General features: G+C 40.4%; 1 protein-coding gene and 1 non-coding gene across 2 annotated transcripts in view; both read right to left on the reverse strand.

Annotated features, from left to right (window-relative positions):
* Positions 1-24,426, reverse strand: part of LRRK1 (leucine rich repeat kinase 1) — a 133,085-nt gene that overhangs the window by 77,197 nt on the left and 31,462 nt on the right. The window contains exons 3-4 of the mRNA XM_049613999.1: positions 8,955-9,118; positions 450-621 (exon numbers count right to left, since the gene is read on the reverse strand). Coding sequence (XP_049469956.1) covers positions 450-621; positions 8,955-9,118 — 336 coding nt within the window. The remainder of the gene's footprint in view (positions 1-449; positions 622-8,954; positions 9,119-24,426) is intronic.
* Positions 8,133-8,296, reverse strand: LOC125910504 (U1 spliceosomal RNA). Its single transcript, XR_007454009.1, has one exon. It is a non-coding gene; the product is annotated as a U1 spliceosomal RNA (small nuclear RNA).

Here is a 24,426-nt window from a genome sequence, read left to right on the forward strand (position 1 = left end):
CCTCAGTTGTAACAAATGTATGACACTGATACAAAGTAAAAATAGCAGGGGAACTTTTTGCAGGGAGGTATATGGGAATTCCCTGTCCTTTCAAATCAGTATTTCTGAAAATCTAAAACTGCTTTAAAGAATATAACCTTTCAATTTTTTTAAAAAAGGGACGTAGATCCACATTCCTTATCAAATATGGCATGAGAACATTTACCTCCTGAGCTAAAGGGAGTGAGATGTGGGATGTGGTGTTGCCATTGGCAGGCAGCTTTGACTTTGGTTGTCAGTTTGATGCCCCAGATTTCTGGAGCTCCTGCTTAGTTAAAGTGTGAAGAAACCAGCATTTGGAGGGGAAGCCCTCCCCCGCCTCCCCCTCCCCCCCTCCCCCCGCATGCCTAAGATTCCTAAGAAGAGGGTGTCCTGAGAGGTAGCCAAGAAACTCACACCCTGGCATTTACCTGGCAAAGATTCAAGCAATTCCTGCACGACGTCAGTGTGCCCAAAATGTGCTGCCACCACAGCTGGGTTGTCATCGGTGGGCTCCGTGGGCAGCTCCACCCGTCTCTCGGTGAGAAGGTATCGGACGGTCTCCAGATCCCCATAGGCCGCTGAGATGCTCAGAAGCCGGCCCTGGTCAAAACAGAGCAGGAACAATAGGACTTTGGGGAGCTGGGTGCTGTTAGGAAGTACCAAGAGAATCAACTCGAAATGCCTCGCCAAGTCCGTGGGCAAGACTGGGCTGTGCTGTCTGGGATGGCACTATGGGTCGCATGTGGGTGTTGGGGACTTGCAATGAGGGCTCACGCAAAGTGAGAGGAGCCGGGAGCATAAAATCACACGCAATTTTCAAAGACTCAGTCCAAAACTGTCAACGACCTCGTCAATAATTTTTATATTGATCACGTGTTGAAATGATCTTTAATACATTTGGATTAAATAAAATATATGGTTAATATTTCATCTGTTTCTATTTCCTTTTTGAATATGACTGCTAGACAACTTGATATAAATGTGGCTCCCATTCTGTTTCTTTGGGACAGCATAAGCTGCCATAAGCTTCACGAGGATGGGGACCATGTGAATATCCCCATCTGAGGCAGGATACTAATACATGGACAAGGACGTGGAGGTTCAGAGGGGTTTTGTAGCTTGCCTGTGATCACACAGCTAGAAAATGGCTTTCAAAGACTATAAAAATGGCCTTGGCTTTTCATGGGCTCACTGGGGCTGCCAAAAGAATGCTGGATTGGCATGTGCAGGGTGTGACTGCATTACTGAAACGTGAAGTCCTCCTGGAACTTGACTATTCCCCATGGACTTGGGCATCAGCGGTGTTCAAGGAGGTGCACACAGAACCCACATTGGAACTGAGGCAGTCTGTGCCATCACTGACATTTACTGAGGACGTACTGTGTGTAAGAAGCTGGGATGAGCACTGAGGGTGCCAGAACCAATCCGCGGCATGAAAGAGCACATTTTGCTTGCTGAACAGGTTAGGAAACCTGTGCTTTCGGAGTCACTGTAGGGTGAGATGGACAGGGATGGGTCAACAGAATCCCAGGGATGGGGACAGATATATTAAGCTCTTATCATGCACTGAACATCCTATTTACATGGTCACACTTCATCCTGATAACAGTCTTGTGAGGACTGTATCTGTTGTTGATCTTAAAAAAAGAAAAGAGCCTGGGGTGGCTGGGTGGCTCAGTCAGTTAAGTGTCTGACTCTGGATTTCGGCTCAGGTATTGATCTTGCGGTTTGTGGGATAGAGCCCCACGTCAGGCTCTGTTCTCACAGCTTGGGATGCTCTCTCTTCCTGCTCCTCCTCCCCCTTACCTCTCAAAAATAAATAAATAAACTTAAAATTAAAAAGTAAAGAGCCATTTATTTTACCTGAAAAATGGGTTTATTTGGGAATAGCAGAGGAATTGCAATTCAGGACAAGCCAACTACAGTGAACCATAGCCAAGTCTGGAGAACAGAAGAGAGGGGCTTACTTTTACAAGGGAAAAAGGAAGAAGCTGGGAGGGTGTTTCACTGAGTTCCCATTGGCTGGGCTGTTGCTGGGCAAGGAGAAATTCTTCCTTCCTCCAGCTGCGGTGTGGTAAGTAAGCCTCCTTGGAGAATGCAGGGTTTGCTTCTGAAGGTGAGTGATAGTGCGTGAGAACTCCCCTTCAGGGCTTCCAGACTCCAGTTTAAGTGAGGTTTCTTTTATTTATTTTCACACTGTATTTCCATCCTGTGGGTGAGGAAATGAAGGCTTGCCCACAGCGAGGGAATTTACAGTCTGCAGAACTATCCAGGATTTGAACTGGGGTCTGTCTAGCCCCAAACCTATGTTCTCCCCATTCTACCCAAGACTTCCCAGGAACTGTGGGACCTGGAGGGAGGCCTGGGCTCTGAAGGAGAGTGAATGAGCTGGTGACGTGACATACTCATTCAATATGACCGAAAAAGCAAAACCCACTGGCCTGCCAATCTGCCCGGGGTGGGGCCCGGGAGGCCTGCCATTCCAGGAAAGCACTTGCATTAGGGAGAAAAACCACAGGGATTGATTAAATGATTCACTGCACACAACCAACAGCTGTCTAGACGCTAGTGGGTTGGAGGCTTAAAAGCCCCATCCTCATGAAGTGGTAATTTCCTAGGAGTCAGCCTGAAGCCAAGAGGAACCAGAAGGCAGGAAAGGTCAGGGCTGGCACTCTGGCTGGAGACAGCGCAGAGGCTCTATAGCGTGTATTTATTTTAATTCAAATAGCACAGAAAAGTATAAAATAAACAAGGAGGCCTCCCTCCATACCTCTACTTCCCAATGACCTTTTTGCAAAGGAAAGTGCTTTTACACAGCCTTCCAGAACATGTTCATCCATATCAACACATGGGTAATCCCACATGAAACCAAACTCTTTTACTTTAGTCATTGTAACTTTAAAAAAAAATATTTTTTAATGTTTATTTATTTTTGAGACAAAAAGAGACAGCACGAGCAGGGAAGGGGCAGACAGAGGGAGGCATACAATCCAAAGCAGGCTCCAGGCTCTGAGCTGTCAGCACAGAGCCTGACACGGGGCTTGAACTTATGAACCTTGAGATCATGACCTGAGCTGAAGTCGAATGCTTAACCGACTGAGCCACCCAGGCATCTGCAGTCATTATAACTTTTATTGGCATATAACACACCTACAGAAAAGGACACAAATTGTGTGTTCAGTTTCATGAACTGTTACAAATGAGCACATTCATGTAATGGACATCCAGACCTCGGAACCTAAGATTATCTGTGCTCCAAAGTCCCCCTTCTAGTCACTGTCCTACCTGGAATAACCACTATCCTGACTTTTAACACCACAGATTCATTCTTGGCCAGTTTTTAAATGTTATAAAAGTGGAATTAGACTTCACTTATTTTTTTTTTTCTGTTTGCTTTGAAGTAGACACTCATTGGAAGTTGCAAAGACAGTCTTGAGGAGCATCCATGTTTCCTTAACTCAGTTTCCCCCAATGGTGACACCTTACACAACTGTACTTCAAGATCAAACCCAGTAATTTGATGTTAGTACAATGTGGGTATATCATTCTGCACTTGTGCAAACACCACTGTGATCAAGATACAGAACTACTCCGGGGTGCCTGAGTAGCTCAGCCGGTTAAGCATCCGACTTAGGCTTGGGTCATGATCTCATGGTTTGTGGGTTCGAGCCCTGCATCGAGATCTGTGCTGACAGCTTGGAGCCCGGAGCCTGCTTCAGATTCTGTGTCTCCCTCTCTCTTTGCCCCTCCCCCCCACTCTCTCTCAAAAATAAACACTAAAAAACTTAAAAAAAAAAAAGATACAGAACTACTCCATTGTGAGACCAGTCTCTCCAGCCTCCCCTCCCCCACTTTACTGTCACACTCACCTTACTGCCCTCCACCATCACTAACCCCAGCAGCCACAAATGTCTCTTCCATCTCTATAATTTTGCCATTTTGAGAATGTTTATATACGAATGGAATCATACAGAATGTGACCTTTTGAGATTGTTTTTTTTTTTAATATCCTGCTCAGCATAATGCCCTTGAGATCCACCTAAATGGCTGCATATTTCAAAGAGTTTCTTTGTGTTACTTAGTATATTTATATTTTAATATATTTATACTATATATTACATTTTATATATGTGTAGTATACTTTTATATTATATTCCATTGTATGTATAACCACTCATCTGCTAAGAGTTTTATGTAGTATCTAGTTCCTATTACAAGTAGAACTGCTAAGAACAAATCATGCACAGATTTCTGCGCGCACATAAGTTTTCATTTCCCTAGGTTAAACGCTCAGGAGTGCACTTGCTGGGTCATAATGTAAGTCTGTTTTTGTTTTTTTGTTTTTTTGTTTTTTTTTAATTTTTTTTTTTAACGTTTATTTATTTTCGAGACAGGGAGAGACAGAGCATGAACAGGGGAGGGTCAGAGAGAGGGAGACACAGAATACGAAGCAGGCTCCAGGCTCTGAGCTGTCAGCACAGAGCCCAACGCGGGGCTAGAACTCACGGACTGCAAGATCATGACCTGAGCCGAAGTCGGCCGCCTAACTGACTGAGCCACCCAGGCGCCCCTATGTGTTTTGGTTTTTAAAGAAACTGCCAAACTATTTTCCGGAATGGAAATATTCTCACCATAATGAATGAGAGATAGTTTCTCTACATCCTCATCAGAATTTGGCATTCTATTTTTTTTAATTTTGGCCATTCTAATCAATATGTAGTTATATTTCATTGTGTCTTAATTTGCATTTCCCTAATGGTTAATGATGTTGAACATCTTCTCATGGATTTATTGGCCATTTGTATATACTCTTCAACAAGATGTTTCTTCATCTATTTCCTACATTACTTAACTGGATTGTTTGCCTTTTATGTTGAATGTTGGGAGATTTTTTATGTATGAATCAGAGATGAGTCCTTTGTCAGATATGTGATTTGCAAGTATTTTCTCCAAGCCTGTAGCTTATCTTTTCTCTCTCTTAACAGGGTCTTTCTCAAAGCAAAAGTTGTTAATTTGTCAATTTTTTCTTTTATGGATAATTTCTTTTTTGGATTTTCTATGTAGACTGTCATGTCACCTGCAAAAAGAGATTGTTTTATTTTTCTTTCAGATGTGTATGCCTTTTATTTCATTTTCTTGTCTTAATTGCATTGGCCAGAACTCCCAGTAATATATTGAATATAATTTTATATAATTATTCTCAAATAAAACTATCTATTGAGAATAGATATCCTTGTCTTATTCCCAATTTAGGGGTAAATCAGTCTTTCACCATCAGGTATGAAGTTTGTTGTAGGTTTCTGTAGATATTCATCAGGCTGAGGAAGCTCCCCTCCATTCTTAATTTTCTAAGAGTTTTTATCATGAGGGTATTAAATTTAGTCAAATGTTTTTTCTGCATCAAGTGATATGATAATGTGATTTTTTCTTCTTCACTTTAAGCCTTAATCCATTCAAACTGATATAACAAAATACCACAGACTGAGTGGCAGAAAAATAACAAAAATTTATTTCTTACAGTTTTGGAGGCTGGATGTTTGAGATTATGGTGCCAATGTGGTCAGATGAGGGCCTTCCTCCTAGTGACTGATCTCTTCTGTCTTACATGGCAGAATAGGGCTAGGGAGGTCTGTGGGATCTATTTAATAAGAGCACTAACCCCATTCATAAGAGCTCCAGCGTTATGACCTAATCACCTTCCAGAAGCCTCAACTCCAAACACCATCACTTTATTCAACATAGGCATTTTGGGGGGACACATTCAGTCTGTAGCAGTCTATTAACATGGAGGATTATATTGGCTGATTATTGAGTACTTTACTGAACTAGTCTTGTATCTCTAGAATAAATCCCACTTGATCATGGTGTTTAACTCTTTTCATATATTGTTGAAATCTATTTGTAATATGTTAAGAATTTTTGCATCTATATTCATGATGGCTCAGTCTGTACTTTTCTGTTTTGTACTGTCTTTGTCTGGTTTGGGTATCAGGTATATTGGACTCATAGAAGTGTTGAAAAGTATTCGTAGAGTTGGTGTTAATTCTTTTTTAAACATTTGGTAGAATTCTCGCATGAAGGTATCTGGGTCTATAGATTTCTTTTTTTTTTTTTTTTAATTTTTTAAAATGTTTGTTTCTGAGAGACAGAGAGAGAGCATGAGCAGGGGAGGGGCAGAGAGAGACACACACACAGAATCTGAAGCAGGCTCCAGGCTCTGAGCTGTCATGTCAGCACAGAGCTCAATGTGGGGCTTGAACCCATGAACCATGAGATCATGACCTGACCCGAAGTCTGTTGCTTACCTGACTGAGCCACCCAGGCCCCCTTATAGATTTCTTTTTAGGAGGTTTTAACTTGTGAATTGAATTTCCTTAATAGTTAAAGGGCTATTAAAATCATGTACGTATTTTATAGTGGTGAGTTATAGTTTGTACTTTTCCAGGATTGGTCCATTTCATCTAAGTTGTCAAGTTTATGTGTATAAAGTTGTTCCTTTACAATCCTTTTGATATTTGTAGGGTATGTAGTGCCATTCCTTGTTTCCTTCCTGATATTAGATATTTTTCTCTTGTCTCTATGTTAGTTTTCCTAGAGGTTTGTCAATTTTGTTGATCTTTTCAAAAAATTACCTTTTTTTCACTGACTTTTTCTATTGTTTTTCTGTTTAAATTTCATCATTTTTCTACTCTTAATTTTAGTATTTCCTTTCTCCCACTTGATTTGGATTTATTTTGCTCTTCTTATAGCTCCTTTAGGTGGAAGTTTTGGATCATTAATTTGAGACTTCTCCTCTTTGTTAATGTAAGTAGTTAGTGCTATAAATTTCCCTCTCTGCATTGCCTTAGCTGCATCCCACAAATTTTGACATGTTGTATTTTCATTTTTGTTCAGTTAAAAGTATTTTTTAAATTGCCCTTGAGACCTTGTCTTTGATCCACGGGTAATTTAAAAGTTTGTGGTTAGTTTCCAGGTGCTTGGAGATTTTCCTATTATCTTTTTGCTATTAATTTCCAGTTTGATTCCACTGAAGTTAGAGAACATATTCTGTCTGATTTTAATTCTTTTAAATGTGATGAGGTTTATCTTATGGCCTAGGATGTGCAGTCTATCTAGAGATATGCTCTGTGGACACTTGAAAAGAATGTGCATTCTGCTCTTGTTGTGTGGAATGTTTTATAAATGTCAGTTTGATTCTGTGGGCTGATGGTGTGAAGTTCTGTATCCTTACTGATTTTATGCCTAGTTGTTCTATCATTTGTTGAGAGAGGGTGTCAAATTATAAGTCTCCAATTATTATTGTGGATTTATCTCGTTCTCCTTTCAGTTATGTCAGTTTTTGTTTCACATATTTTACAGCTCTGTTGTTTGGTGCATGCACATTTAGGATTGCTATGTCTTCTTGATGGACTGACTCCTTCAACGTTATGAAATGTTCCTCCCTGTCCATGGCAACTTCCTTTAGTCTGAGGTCTATTTTATCTGATACTTAGCCACTCCTTTCTTTTGATTAATATTTGCATGGTATAACTTTTTCTATCCATTTACTTTCAACCCACATATATCCTCTTTGAAGTGAGTTTCCCATAGGTAGAATATAGCTGCTCATGGTTATTTATTTATTTATTTATTTTTTTTTTAATTATTATTATTTTTTTAATGTTTATTTATTTTTGAGACAGAGACAGAGCATGAACGGGGGAGGGTCAGAGAGAGGGAGACACAGAATCCCAAACAGGCTTCAGGCTCTGAGCTGTCAGCACAGAGCCCGACATGGGGCTTGAACTCACTGACCGCGAGATCATGACCTGAGCTGAAGTTGGCAACTTAACCGACTGAGCCACCCAGGCGCCCCTTTTATTTATTTATTTTGATCTACTCTGCAGTCTCTTCAAGTTTATGTTTTTGGAAAATTTATGTTAATATAGTTATTTACATATTAAAGCTAAGGTCTGCCATGCATTTCTTTGTTTTGTTTTGTTTACTCTTTCATTTTTCTGATTATTTTCCTGTCTTCCTGTGAGCTTCTTAAACATTTTTCAAATCCCATTTTGATTGGTCAATAGTGTTTTTGAGTATACCTCTTTGTATGGTTTTGTTTTGTTTCTTTTCAGGGGAAAGTGCGAACGCAGTCCCCCACTACCACAAATTACGTAGTCCAGTTTCCCACATTTAGGGAAATCGCAGGGGTCAGCACATCTGGAGTGCAATGGATGAGCCTCACCCTGGGAAAACCATCTTCGTGATCATGGTATCTCCCGTGCCAGGTAAGTGTACCTCTTTGTATAGTTTTTAAAGTGGTTGCTCTGGGTGTTACACACAGCTTAACCAAGTCTACCGGTTTCAACATTTCACCAGTTAAAGTGAAGTGTAAACACCTTTCTTGCTTTAAAGCACACACGAATTTATAATCATATGGAAAACGCTTGATATAATATTAGGTGAGAAAAAGCAGCATGCAAAACTATATACACAAAATGACTTTATCTCTGTTAGAAACAACAATGTATGCACAGATCAGCAAATGGAGAGAAAAATATAATGAAATTGTTAAGTGGGACTGTTTGGCTGCATTAGGAATATGGTTACTTTCTTATTCTTTTCCTCTCTACTTTTACATTTTTCTAAATTTTCTTGTTAGCTTGCGCTATTTCATAATGGAAAAGAAATGTAGAGGAATACAGTACATTAAACCTTCAGACTGGCCTTTTGTTGTTCACATTTCAGTTACTGGTAAGGTGAAAGGGTGTGCATAGATAGTGGCAGGCTGAGAACTGGCTTGACAAGACTGGCAGCCATTAAGTTTACATGTGAAATGAGGTAAAAAAAAAAATCCCCACTATGATTAGAGGATAACAAGGAAATAATCTGAATGATAACCTTCATCCAAGCCAGATCCCCAGTCTGGTTGAAGGAGCCGGCGTTGACCCTACCTTCTCCAGCTGGGATGTGCTGTCATCACAAGCCTCCCGGAGCAAGTGCCGGGCCCTGCTGGGGTCTCCTTGCTTGTATGCAGCGTGAATGCCCTCCGTCCCCGGGCACCGCGCTGTGGGGTCACTGCCTGGTGTGGATGGTTTGCTGCCCATGTCCCCAGCACCTGAGTGGACGGAAGCACACACACAATGTCACCATCACTTGCCAGTGCCGCTCATGGGAATCAGGGGGAGGAGAGCAGGATGAGCTCTCCGTGAAATAAATCTGGGGCTTTAGGAAGAGAAAAGGGTTGCCCTGAAATAATGCCAGTGTCACCAAGGACAGCAGACCCTGGGATCTGCAGCCCTGTGGGAGGGACTTTCTGTCTGGGGCTGGTGCTGAGTCAGGCTGTCTGTGCAGCAACACTGTCCTGCCGTGGAGTGGATCCAGGGCACCTATGGCAGCTGCCTGGCTGGGAACTGCCAGGCTGATCTCACTGACAGCGGCAGAAAAGTAGGGGTTTGGTGGGAGAGCTGAAAGTCCAGCCAAATTGTTCCCCTTCTGTTTCCCTCACAGGGGTATAGTATCTAGTGGTGGAAGAAAGACAGGTCTAATATTCAGGATTTGGAAATTTATACTCACTCTGCCTAGAAAACCCCACTAAGTGTGTGGGATTTAGAATTAGCAGCCCTCATCCATACTTACCCCTGCACAAATATGCCACATTCTGATCTTGGTGATCCTCTGAAACTCTAGGCCTTGGGACGCCCTTGGGCCACTAGTGTGACTGGCCCAGGGTGTCCCTAAGATATCTCTTGACTCTGCCAGTCTATTTATCTGAAATGTGGCTCATCCATCAGGCAATATCTTGCTGTCCTCTAATTGTGACACTGGCTGTGCTACTTGGGAAAAATGGCGAGCTTTGCAGAAGGCATGTTGCAGCAATGATGGGGCATTCATTGAGCAGTCATGATTGGCTGAGCACCATACTGGGTGCTGAAGATGTATAAGTAAAGGAAGTCAGCTCCTACCCTCATTGAGCTCTCCCTTTAGAACAGGGGTTTTGTGGACCCCAAAGGTTGATGAACAGCCTTCTGAGGTTGCCTGAACATCCTAAATTGGACACAAAACTCTGTGTGTGTGTGTGTGTGTGTGTGTGTCTGTGTGTCTGTGTGCGTGTGCACACGCACATGCACGTGTGTGTGTGTACATTTTTCTGAGGAGAAAATTCAAGGCTTCTACCAGATTTCCAAATGCACAAGTGAATCAGAGTTAAAAGTTTTACCTCTATAAATATTACTGAAAATACCACAATGAATGAGGAGTTATGTTCTGAATGTGTTGAATGAAATAGGGGGAGAATCCTACCATGCTTGGCCAAGTTCACATAGTCAGTAAAAGGCAAACCTGAACTGAAGTTTGGACCCCTAGCTCTCAGGCTAGGGTGAACCTCCTCCATCTCTCTGCTACCTCTTTGAAGGAATGAATAAAAGAAGCTTCTTCTCATGTGAAAATAATGCGGGGCAAGGTTGGCTTCCAAACTCTCATATCACAGAAGTGAATCACATTATACCAGCTAACATTTGGACAACTAAAAAAATATATATTTATAATAACATACAATTATGCGCTTAGAAACAAATTTAACCAAAGATGGGGAGACCTCTATAAATGAAAAGACATTCCATGTTCATGGATTAGAAAAATCAATATTATTAGCAGGTCAATTCTTCTCAATTTTATCTACAGATTGAATAAAATCCCAGCCATAATTTTAATAGGTTTTGGGGGGTATAAATTAACAATCTGATCTTCAAATCTGTATGGAAATTCAAAGGATTTTAAATATCCAAAGTAATCTTGAAAAAGAACAGCCCTGGAAGATAGATACCATGTGATGTCAAGACTTACTATAAAGCTACAGTAATAAAGGCATTGTGGTACCAGTATAGACAAATAAACCCATGGAACAGCATAGAGAATTGAGAAATGTACCCATACTTGTACATTCAATTGATTTTGCAAGAGTGCCAAAGCAATACAATGAGAAAAGCAGTCTTTTCAAAAAATGGTGCTGGAACGACTGGACACCCACAATGAATAAAAAGAAACTTGGACTCCTACTTCTCACCCCCGCCCCCCCACACACATTAATTTGAGACAGACCATGGACCTAACATAAAGGTTAAAATTATGGAACTTCTAGAAAAACAGACATAAGAGAATATATTTATGTCTTGAGAGTAGGTAAAGATTTCTTAGATGGGACACAGAAGGCAATAACCATCATAGGAAAAATTACTAAATTAGACTTCACCAAATTTTAGAACTTCTGCTCATCAGAAGATTGAGCTACCATTTAAAAGTGAAAAGGCAACTTGTATACTGGAAGAAAATATTTACCAAACGTAAATCAAGAAAAAAATAGAATGGTATCCAGAATACAAAAATGATTCCAAAACTCAGTAATAAAGGACAGCCCAATTAAAACTGGGCAAAGATTGGAACAGCAGAGGATATTAAAAATATTCAAAAGGCTCAATATCACTAATTATCAGACAGATGCTAATTAAAACCAGAAGCAGACACAGCTATACTCCCACCAGAATCACCAAAATTTAAGAAGACTTACAATAGTTGGTGAGATTATGGAGCAACCAGAACACTCATGCTTTATTGGCTGGAGTGTAAAATGGCACAAATGGAGTGTAAAATGGAAACAAGTCTGGTGGTTTCTTATAAAACTAAACATACAGCTACCCTATGATCCAGCAATTCTGTTTTCAGATATTTAGCCAAGAGAAATATGTCTAAAAAGCTTATCCAAGAATGTTCATAGCAGCTTCATTCATACTGTTTCCAAGCTGTAAATAGCACGTGTCCATCAACAGAAGGACGGATAAACAACTACGGTGGTTTAGTAACTACTCAGCAATAAAAAGGAATGAACTACTGATCCATGAAATAAGTGACAGGCAGTCTCAAAACATAATGCTGAGTGAAAGACTGATCACAAAATGATTCCGTTTATACGCTGTTGTAATCGATGGGTGAAAAAAAATCAGAATGGTGGTTCCTGGGGGGCAGGGGCAAGCATGAAGTTTACCAGGGCGGGGGCATGAGAAAATTGCTGTTTGTTACTTGTCATAGCTTATCAAACAGTCTAATGAAGACTTGTGCATTTTGCTCTATATGGATTTTACCCACAAGCACTATAAACAATATTGGACTGTAGTTAATAACACAAGTGCTGAAGATTTTGAGGGTGATGTGTACAGATGCTTGCAACTTTCTTTGAAATGTACTGAAAATATTGGATTGATGGATGGACACAGGGATACAAATACGGATAGAATGTGAGAGAGCAACTTTAGAAAATGTTAATGGTAGAATTTAGGTAGTGGGTAATGGATGTACATGGTTCAATTCTTTCAACTTCACATTTACGTTTTTTTGTTTGCTTGTTTGTTTTTGTAACAAAATGTACAGAAGTGAATCAAAATATCATACCCTAAATGCAGGGCCCACCATATGGCATACTGTGTAAGCGCCACCATCAGGGCAGAAAAATCCTGCTCTGTAGAAAGGCAAAGACAAGGGCTTACAGTAAAGGCGCTTGACACTGTTCAGGGTCTTTACAGCTGATTCTAAGCCATGACTTTCACTACTTCAAAGGGACCATTCTGAAAAATCCACGGAAGTGGATAAGCATCACACACCATCTGCATCATTCCCAAAACACCAATGCAAGATTGCTGTGTCTGAGTGGAGATTACTGGGGATCTTTGGTTGTGTATTTTTGTAAAGAGGAATCACAAAACGGCTCAGGGTATAGTGGTTGCACTTGTGAGTAAGACAGCTTTGCTCCCCAACACAAGCTAACTGTCCCATTAATTATTTACCATCAGAGACCCTGGGACATCAGAGAGCTGACTGGGAGGAGAAAAGCATGGGCAGGTTGCAAGAAGGAGGTAAAATCAACAGCAGCAACATCCATCGGGAGGGGCACTTAATCATGTCATTGCCCATCTTTCAAAATTAAACAAATATTTCCCTTATCTCTGTAGATTACAAGCGTGTGTGTGTGTGTGTGTGTGTGTGTGTGTGTGTGTGGTATGTGTGTGTACACAAGCAAATATAAAGTAACCTCTTCTGTTCACGTTAGGAACATAAATAAAAACAGTTCACCTTTGAGCCTCAATTGAGTGACACTGAGAAGGCAGAACCTAGGGTATAGGGTGCATGTCAAATTACAAGGGTGATTTTACTTTAACTTGATTTTTAAATAATGCAGCATATGTGCAGTAAATGATGCAATCGGAACCAAGACTCTACTCAATTCTATTTATATAATTTTTAACGTTGTGGTGTTTTCAGTTCTGCATCTGATTTTCTTAGGTTGCATGGACAATGCACGTCCACTGTCACTGATGCTGAGGACTGGGGCGGCTGGGGGGGTGGTCTGGCACATTCAAATTGTTGGAAAGACATTACAGGAAAAAATCCACTAATGTGCATGCATTTAATTTAATCTGCCAACTTCTCTTAATTTCCTGAAATTATAAAAATAATGGTTAGCATATATTTAAATTGAAAGAAAAAAGACCACAATGCTAATAATTAGTATTAAGGATGGGCTGGGGTGGACTTAATAATGGAATTAGAAAAGATTTTTGTTCTTTATTTCCCCATAATGGAAATAGATGACTATTTTGTTTTAAACCTTAAAGAAATTACACAAGTAATAAAAGAGCACATTCTCACTGAAAAAAAAAAAATAATAATACAGAACTTCATGATGTAATAAAGCAGAAGCCTTCCTCCCCACCATCAGACACCTTTCTTGAGGTAAATATTTACTTTCATATTACTTTTCCCCCCAAATACTACAGCTCTGTATTTGACAACTGGTGACTTCTGATTTAAACTTAAAGCGGAGGACTGTATTTACACCACTCAAGATTATTCAGGGATTTGTGCCTGTTAATCAGCCATTGTCCATAATTCTATTCTTCTCTGCAGTAAAATGTGACAGCTCTAAGTATTTTGTTCATACAGATGTAAAGTTCGTATTAAAAATATAAACACCCAAAATGTATCCTATTTCAATAAAATACCAAATAAGTCACTAAAACCACTAGGAAAATAATTGTAGAACATTAGAATGATTCAGTTTCAAAAAAAAATCCCTTTTTGTTCTCTATTGCAATGTCATTATTTTCCTATAGAGCAATGAAAATCCCCTATATATATATATATATACACATATATATATATACATATACATATACATATACATATACATATACATGTATATATATATACATATACATGAATATATACATACATACACTACAAACAGGCATCTCACTTGCTTTTAATGCAAAATTAACATGATAAATATGCTTAATGAAGTCAGTAGACAAAGGAGGAGAAGGGAAAATCAAAAGCACAATTTTGGTTTTTGGTTTGATTTTAGGAATCAATTAATTAGAAGTAGGAGCTAGTGAGGAGAGGCTACAAATAGAGTGGATGGCTAGGGTTATGGATTTGGCCCATGTAGAACTATTCAAGAACACAGGAAACATCTACAGTAAGCTGTGAAATGATAGTGGACATATTCCTGGTTGGTGACAAACAATAATATCAGCATAGCCTGGTATTTAAATATGCTGGACATGATGCTAATTAAAGTTCAGAATGTGAAGAAGCATTTGGTTAAAACAGTATTTTAGCCTGTGGCATGAGAATATTATTTTGTCCTCGAGAATCACTTTCAATGTAGTACTCTATTTATAAAAGAAATATTTTCAGCAACACTGTGTGCTCTACGTATTCAGCCATTGCTAGGAGAAATGGTTTCGGTTGCCAATAATTCAGGCTCTAAATATCATTTCTGCAATTCAGGTTTTGGAAATGCAGAGTATTCTGACTGCAGGAAAATGAATGGAAATTTTTCTTCTCTTCTATTTTGGGGACATAGTAAAATAGAATTCCATGAATATGATTGAGTGATGTCAACTCTAAAAGCCATATCACTTACACGAAGAGTTCCTCATGAACCTCCCCCCTTAAAGAGAGTCCTCCTTTGTTTGTTGGTTCTGAGTCCGTTAAGGAGAGTCCTAAGGAGAGTCTTTTACCTTTTCTTCTAGAACAACATTTGTTAAGTCATCCCTCCGCACCCAAATATCAGAATAAAATTCTCTCTCTACTGTTTTTCTTCTACAAATCTAGGACAATGGAGAAGTAATACGAAAGTGACTTTAATTCTTTAAGTTCTAAATGTTGGCCTCTCATATATATATTTAATTATGTATAATTACATCAATAATATATATTATATACAATTATATATATTATCGTTATATATATATATTATTTTTAATTCTCTCTTCCCCACCAAAGAAAACATGTATGATGGAAAGAGAATGCTGTCTGTCCATTCAAAATCTGTTGCATCCTCTGTATATCCTGGAAAAGACCCTAACATTTTACTTGTACATCTATGGATTTTTTTTATTCCGTTCATCTCTATCAACAGAGTAGCAAAAAGTAAAGACATATCTCTCAACCCATAGTTCACAGCAAAGCACACAAAAGTAAACTTCAGGATGCTACTGACCTGGTCATGATCGCTTACGGACCTTGTCCTGCATCCTTCCCCGAGTCCTTGGGTGGCCAGAGCACTGAGGGCAGGGGCTGTCCCTCTCTGGAGGGGACACCCTCCTGGCTCTGCAGGGGCTCACCTGCTGTAGCCCTGGGTTCACCAACCTTCAGCTGGAAGGATGCTTCTTTCTCTGCAGCTATCACTCTAGGATTTTAGCCTCAGTAGCAGTTTTCGTCTCTGGGTCGTATTACGGTGAAATCCAACCCTTTATTTATTCGGGGAAGATGCAGAGGTTGGGGGATGTGGAGGGTGATGTGACCCCCAGGGTGACCCTCGGTGATAATTCCTCACCAGCTCCAGATGGCTGCTGCTCAGCCCCATCACGCTGGGCCACTTGGATCGACCAGCATCAGAAAAGAAAGCCCAGGCAGCAGTGGCATCCTGGCTCATGGCTCACACAGAACAGCGCTCCGCAATGGACGCTGAGTGTTTCTCGTGCTTCAGAGCCTCACAGCACAGACGCACAGCTTCTCTGAGGATATTCTCACCAAATGGATTTTTGCTAATAAGGGGGGGGATGAGCAGTTATATAAACAAACAGCTCACACAAGAGAAAATCACAAGAAAAAGTGCTATTTTCTTTAGAAATAAAAAATACAATTAATCTTAAGATGCCATGTTATGCCCACCGACATGGCGAAAAGTGTAATGAATTCTAACGTGCATTGGCTGGCCAGAGTGTGGTGACATTTGTCACTGTGGGAGGCCTGGCAAATTGTATGACTGTTTCAGAAAGCAATAGCAATACTATATATATAGTATATGTAGCTATATATAGAATAGGGTGTTGATGCATTATGCCATATATACATATATATATGTGTGTGTGTATATATATAACATATATAACATGCATTATGCCATATATACATATATGTGTGTGTGTGTGTATATATATATATATATATATATAACATATATAACATGCATTATGCCACATATACATATATATGTGTGTATATATAACATATATAACATGCATTATGCCATATATACGTATATGTGTGTGTATATATAACATATATAACATGCATTATGCCATATATACATATATATATAACATATATAACATATATAACATATTCTGGCATACATTATGTCATATATATATAGCAATATATATATTGCATATATATAGCCATATATACATATATATAGCAATATTATATGTGTATATGTACATATATAATACATGTATACATATATATGTTATATATATAGCAATATTATATAACAACACCCTATTCTCCTAGGAGTTTATCTGAGGAAATAACATGGCATGCACAAAAAGATACACTCTTAAGCTATGACACTACCTTGCAGAACTACCTACAACAGCAGAGGGAAGAACCTGCTAACCAGGTAAATGGCCGATATCAGGTTTTAGGGAATGGCTTATAGAAAGGCAATGTCTAGGTGCCCTGCACTGACTGCTGCTTGATTTTTGTTATTTAATCAAATGCTCACCGCAGTGCTGTGGGTAGGTGTCATGGCTGCCATTTTACAGATGAAGGGGGCCAGAATACAGACATTGTTCACAGTTATAGAGTTGGCAGGTAGCTGCAAGAGTGGAAGCAGGTCTTTCTGACCCCAGAGTTCATAGAATTCCTGCCACTCTGCTTTCCCACTTAATTCCTGTTGTGGACTGCATGTTTGTATACCCTCAACATCCATGCTTTCATCCTGATCCCCAGGGTGATGGTTTAGGAGGCAGGGTCTTTGGGAGGTGACTGGGTCATGAAGATGGAGCCCCCACAATGGGATTTAGTGGCACAAGTCACAGGAGAGTTCTTCACAGCTCTCTGCCTAGTGAGGATCCAATAACAAGATGGCTGTCTGCAAACCAGGAAGTGGGCCCTTTCCACAAACAGAATCTGCTGGTGCCTTGACTTTGGACTTCCAGCCTCCAGAAATGTGAGAAATGAATGTCTGTTGTCTAAGTCACCCAGCGTGTGGCAGTTTGTTACAGCAGCCTGAGATGACTTTTAAAATAGTGACTCAGGGTAGTTCAAAATGAGCAACTACTATGAGCCATTAAAACATAATAATGAAGACTAATAATAAAAAATACATACATAATATTAAGCTAAAAGTGTAGGACATGGGGCACAGGTTGAGGCATCATTGGTTGACATCATTTGAAAATATGCAGAGTAACAGAATTTAGATTATATGGGATTAAAATGCTTGGAGAAAAAAGGTTTCTAATGTGTACAGTCTATTATTTTTGTTTATAAAAATTCAGTCTGTATATATGACAGTAGCAGATGCCTTCAGCAGGTGCAGTGGATGGAGATTTTTAAAATTTTGTGTTTTCCAATATTGTTTTTTCTTACCAAGCTTGGATTGACTTCGAACTTCAGAAAAAGAAATTTAAAAAGTATATTCAGCCCAAGGGTGACTATTTTCAACCTGGCTTCACAAACCAGTTCTTTGATGGCATTATCTAAGCTGAAACAACTCTTTGTCTTGGATATACCAATTGTTTTGGTTCTGGGTAGAGCAAGAAAGTCTCTTGGGACAATAGTCTGTAAGCATGTCACAGATTTCTAAAAGACAAAATAAAATAGTCTAACAATAATAATAATATTTAGTATGCCAGTAATTGGTGCCATTTATTGAGTTCCGCCTGATGTTGTAAGAAACGTCCTCCATACTTCCACCTTCCTGCCAAACCCATGAAGGCAGGGGTTCTATTCACTGTCCTTCATGAGCTGACCAGTGCTCTGAGGGGTCAGAGAGCACAGCTGGGACTTGGACCCTTCAACACCTGCCACCAAAGTCTAACCCCTGACCCTCCCCACCTCCCCCCCACCTCCCCCCACCCCACCCAGGCTGTGTACTCCCAACCAAACATGGGGTACTTATTTGGAACATAATGTGCTTGGCAAACACATGGAAACTAAAAGGTGAGATGATCCTGTCTCATTAGATGGAAAAACCAGAGAGCAAACGATGGAAGTCAAATTCTCCATGAATTTTCTGCAGCAGCAGAAGAGAAAACCCAGAAACACAGAGCTACAAAGATGAATTCTTTCCTATACTTAGTTCCTCTTCCAAATATTCATTTATTTATTGCTCATTCATTCTAGAAATGTTTAACACCCAGCATATGCTGAGCTAGACCCTGGGACACAGCCTAATGAGACGGAGGGAAGAGCCAGTGTGTGAGGCTGTCTTCTTCCCAGATCTTAAACAGCTACAACAGAAAGCATGCTCGAGAGACAAACGCTGCCCGGGTAAAGAAAGAGGAACCATCCTTCTGGGGAAGTAAAAATCACAGAAGTAAGACAGTTCCTTTGTTTAATATTCCCATAATATAAAATGGCACAATCTGAAGACAGAAAAAGAAAGTGGTCGCACTGTGGGGAGGCGATCGTGGGCATACACACTGAGGGCCAGGCCATCCTTTGTCACAGCAACCCAGCTTCTAGGGAACTGACTCTGAGGGAATAATTCTACACATTTAAAAACATTGTGCAAAGGAAAAAAAAAAGTATGCATGAAGATGCTGATTGCGGTATTGTTTCGTAGAGCAAAGAATGGAGGTTATGCCAAGTACCTAATGCATTATAAATGCTTATCATGTTGAACACACAGAGGGACAACGCAACACCACATAGGAGAACTGACAAAAAGGAAAGACTCCAAGAGAATAACGTTGGCTTTCCTTATGTGGTGGCATTTGAGGCGATCCCTTCCCTTTGCTCAGTTTTCCAGTTACTTATGTTACTGCTATAATGGAAAAGTAGTGTTTTAAATATACTTTTCAGGGATGAGCACTGGTGTTATATGTAAATGATGAATAACTAAATTCTACTCCTGAAATCATTATTACACTATATGTTAACTAATTTGGATTTAAATAAAAAAATAAAAAATAAATAAAAATACACTTTCCAGGTTAGCATTGTAAAACTTCTGGCTGACTCCAACTTCCTCTTGGCAAACATGGGCACAGGGGAAGGAAGAAAATATCTCAGTCTAGAAGGAAACTAAGGATGAGGCACCCAGATTCTTTCCAGTGGTGTCTTTTCCCCAAGAACCGTGAACCATGCTAAAACGTGGTGACAGAAATGCCACTCAACTCAGATGAGACAACTTGGGTTCAAGTCCTACCTTCGCTGCTTAATGGCTGCAAGGTTTTGACAAGTATTTATGTCTGAATCTTGTCATCTCTTTTAAAAACAACAACAGGGGCACCTGGGTGGCTCAGTTGGTTGAGCATCTGACTTCAGCTCAGGTCATGATCTCACAGTTCATGAGTTCGAGCCCCACATCAGGCTCTATGCTGACAGCTCAGAGCCTGGAGCCTGCTTTGGATTCTGTGTCTCCCTCTCTCTCTGCTCCCCCCCTACTTGCGCTGTCTCTCTCTCGAAAACAAATAAACATTTAAAAAAAAAACAACAACAAAATGGCACAGGAAAAAAAAAAAACCACTGTGGGGCAGCTGGGTGGTTCAGTTGGTTAAGTGTCCCATTTGAGCTCAGGTCATGATCTCGCGGTTTGTGAGTTCAAGCCTCATGTGGGGCTCTGCACTGACCACGTGGAGCCTGCTTGGGGTTCTCTCTCCTCTCTCTGCTCCTTTCCCACTTGCACTCTCTTTCAAAATAAATAAATGAACTTAAAAAGTTAACAAAAACAAAAACAAAAAACTACTGCAAAATTCGTGACAAAAAAAAAAAAAAATTGGACCGGTACACAAACAGAGTGTTATTTCCAGGGGGTGTGCTCCCCCCCCCTACGCTGCACCCTCATTTACTCCACGGACCCCAGGCTCCCTCAGCCTTTACTCTGGTGTCTCTCCAACTTGGAAGGAGCTCCTGCCCCTTCCCCATTTATCAAAATTCTCCTTCTGCTTCTAGGCTCAGCACAGACGCTACTCCCCCAGGGAGGACTTGGGCAGGGGGGCTCTCCATGGGTCCCCTTCTCCTTCCTCTACCTGACCAGGACCATCCTCTTGTGATGGGTCTGTCCACCTCCTTTCTGCCCAGAAGTGCCACAGGCTGGGCCCCACTTCCTCAGGGTCGTGGTGCCTAGCACTGAGCCATTCGCACCATAGATGCTCATTAAGAGCTTCTTGGAGTCAATTTGTCCACCCTCCAGAGCTCTCTATGTGTCAGTAGGGGCTTCACCTGTAATCTGGCTCATCTGTAGTATCATTCAGCATGGGCACTGGGGCACAGAATTCTCCTGGTGAAAGAGGAGGAGGACACCTTCAGGTCCTTCTGGATTTACTTTCCATGAACGACTTCCACCTGGCCGTGCTCGCTCCACCCCACCTGCTCCAGTGAGGCTGCTTCAGTGTTCCGGCGGTGGGGTTCATGTCAGGTCAAAATGTAGACTGTTTCAAGATAATACTCTGGGGCTTTCCAGCTCATGAAAGTAGCCCAGGACTTAGTCCTACACAGTGGGAGAAGGAGGCCCCAAAACACAGAGAGCCACGTAGAGGAGTGGAAGAGTGGAATGGTCAGGTCACCCAGCTGGGCATCCACATCTACATCACTTCCTTGTGCCTCCTGGAGGTGACGGCGGCAAAGGGTGGTTGTAAGGTCACATGAATGGAAGTATGGAAGCATGGGAATTGCTTAGAACACTACCTGACCCTCAGTGGGCTCTGGATAAATGCTAGCTCTTAAGTATGGCTCTTTGACATGAAGTTAAATGTGGCCTGTGTCTAAAAATTATGAAGTCTGGGGTTCCATCTTATTTCTCAGGCATCTAAGATAAATCATGTGAGTTTAAATGGACAAGTTGGTTGTTTTCTGTACCTTGTTTACTGAGCTCTGGGGCAGACGTGAGTGGGGGCCAGACAGTGGAAGTCATTTCCTCTAGCACCCTTGCTGAACTTTTGGGGGAGCAGGGGTACAGAGGCGCCCCAAATGCCTGGGAATCAACTCCAGACAGGGTAGTATGTGCCAGTGGACACAGCGAGGCCCCTGCACGCTGCGTAGCACACAGCTGAAGCTCAATAAATATGCTAACGGCCAAAATAGGGAGCCCCGATTGTTTACGCAAACAGTGCCCTTATCTAAAAATGCTGCTGAATGAGATCAGCCAAGTTCAAGTAAGTGGCTTTAGAGTTCATTTTGGTTAATAACTCTTCTTTAAAACTTGTCTTATCCCATTAGGGCTGCTCTAACAAAACAGCACAGACTGGATGGCTTATCGACAACAGAATCTTATTTCTTGCAGTTCTGGAGGCTAGAAGTCTGAGACCGGGTGCTAGTGTGGTTGATGAGAACCCTCCTCTGGGTGACTGGCCTCTCATTACATGCTCACATGGCAGAAGGGGCCAGGGAGCTCTGTGGGGTCTCTTCTGTGAGAACACTAATCCTATTCACCCTCGTGACCCAATTGCCGCCCAAAAGCCCCACCTCCTAATACCATCACCTTGGGGGTTAGGTTTCAACATATAAATTTTAGTGGGACACAAACATTCAGACCATGGCAGTGATTTTGCTTAAAAGCATGAGAAATGCCCAAAAATACTCCCATATAAGAGGTAACCTTACATGGTTATAGTCAATATAGGCAATATAGTTTTTAATCCTGAAGGCAGTGTTCGGAGTTAACCGCTTGGTTAATCACTGTAAAATCCTTGATAGGAAATGATTACTGTGATTTAAAAAAAAGGGGGGGTATTTATTTTTGAGAGAGACAAAAACAGAGCGCCAAGTGGGTAGGAACAGAAAGAGAGGGAGACACAGAATCCGAAGCAGGCTCCAGGCTCTGAGCTGTCAGCACAGAGCCCAATGTGGGGCTCGAACTCACAAGCCATGAGATCATGACCTGAGCTGAAGTTGGATGCTCAACCAACTGAGCCAGCTGGGCACCCAGGCACATTTGGATTTTTCTACTCTTTGGCTATTGTGAATAATGCTGGTATGATTATTTGTGTACAAGTTCTTCCAGTTCTCTTGGGTATATATGTAGGAGTGGAATTGTTGGGCCAGATGGTAACTCTATGTTTAAAATTTTGAGAAACTGCCAAGCCATGTTCCAAAGTGGCTGTACCATTCTACATTCCCACCTGAAACATAGGTTCTAATTCTCCCCATCCTGACCATCACTTAGTGAGAATTGTCCATTTTTTTAATGTTACTTTAGTGGGTATGAAGTGGCGTCCCATTGTGGTTTGGATCAGCATTTCCCAGATGGTTGGTGATGTTGAGCATCTTTTCATGTGCTTATTGACCATTTTTACATCTTTTTTGGTATATGTCTATTCAGATCCTTTGCTCATTTGTTGTCATTGTTGACTCGTAAGCAGCCTTTACGTAATCTGGATACAAGCCCTTTACAGGATATACGATTTGAAAATATTTCAACCCATTCAGGGAGTTGTCTTTTCACTTTCTTGACTGATGTCTGTCAAGTATAAAAACTTCTAATTTTTATTAGGTCCAATTTATTTTTTTTCCTTTTGTCACTTGTGATTTTGGTGTCTTATTTAAGAAACCATTGCGTAATCCAAGGTCATGAGATTTAATCCCTTGTTTTCTTTTAAGAGTTTGATAATTTTAGCTCTTACATTTAGGTCTATGATCCATTTTCAATTTTTTTTTTTATATTGTGTAGGTAGGGATCCAACTTTTTTTTTTTTTTTTTGCATATGGATATCCAGTTGTCTCAGAACCATTTGTTGAAAAGATGATTGTTTTCCCTCTAAATTGTATTAGTAGTGCCCAGGGTGCCTGGGTGGCTCAAATGGTTAAATGTCTGACTTCAGCTCAGCTCATGATCTCACAGTTTGTGAGTTCGAGCCCCACGTCGGGCTTTGTGCTGACAGCTCAGAGCTTGTAGCCTGCTTTGGATTCTGTGTCTCCCTCCCTCTCTGCCCCTCCCCCTTTTTGTGCTCTGCCTCTCTCTCTCAAAAATAAGCATTAAAAAAAATTTTTTTTAAGTTGTATTAGTGCCTGTATCAAAACTCATCTGACCATAAATGTACGGGTTTATTTCTGGACTCGTAATTCTATTCCACTGATCTACATGTCTACCCTTACACCAATACCACACAGTCTCGATTACTCTAACTTTGTAGTACATTTTGAAATCAGGCAGTGTTGAATTCTCCAACTTTGTCCTTCTTTTTCACAACTGTTATGGCTATTCTGAATCTCTTGCATTTCCACGTGAATTTTAGGATTGGCTTGTCAATTTCTGTGAATATTTCAGCTGGAATTCTGATAGTAGCTGCACATGTAGATCAATTTTGGGAGTATTGCTATGTTAACATTACAAAGTCTTCCAACCCATGAACACAGGATGGTTAAACTTCTTTCAACTGTGTTTTGTAGTTTTCAGTGTATAAATTTTGCATGTCTTTTGTTACATTTATTCTCAATTGTTTTATTCTTTTTGATGCTATTGTAAATGTGTTTTTTTTTATTTCATTGTCAGACTTTTCATTGAAAGTATATGTAACTAAAATTGATTTTTACATTTTGATCCTGTATCTTGATAACTTGCTGAGCTGATTAGTTCTAATTTTTTGTAGATTCCTTAGGATGTTCTATATAAAATATTATGTCATCTGCAAATAGAGATAGTTTCACTATTTCCTTTACAATCTGGATGCCTTCTATTTCTTTTCCTTGTTTCATTATCCTGGCTGGCCACTCCAGGATAATGTTGAATAGAAGCTGTGATAGTGGACATCATAGTTTTGTTCTTGATGCGAGAGAGAGAGCATTTAGTCTTTTATAATTACATATGATATTAGTTGTGGACTTTTAACAGATGTCCTTTTTCAGGTTGAGGAAGTGCCCTTTCATTACTGGTTCACTAAATTTTTTATCATCAAAGGGTGTTGGATATTTCCA

The sequence above is a fragment of the Panthera uncia genome (genome assembly GCF_023721935.1).
Source record: "Panthera uncia isolate 11264 chromosome B3 unlocalized genomic scaffold, Puncia_PCG_1.0 HiC_scaffold_1, whole genome shotgun sequence".
NCBI lineage: Eukaryota > Metazoa > Chordata > Mammalia > Carnivora > Felidae > Panthera > Panthera uncia.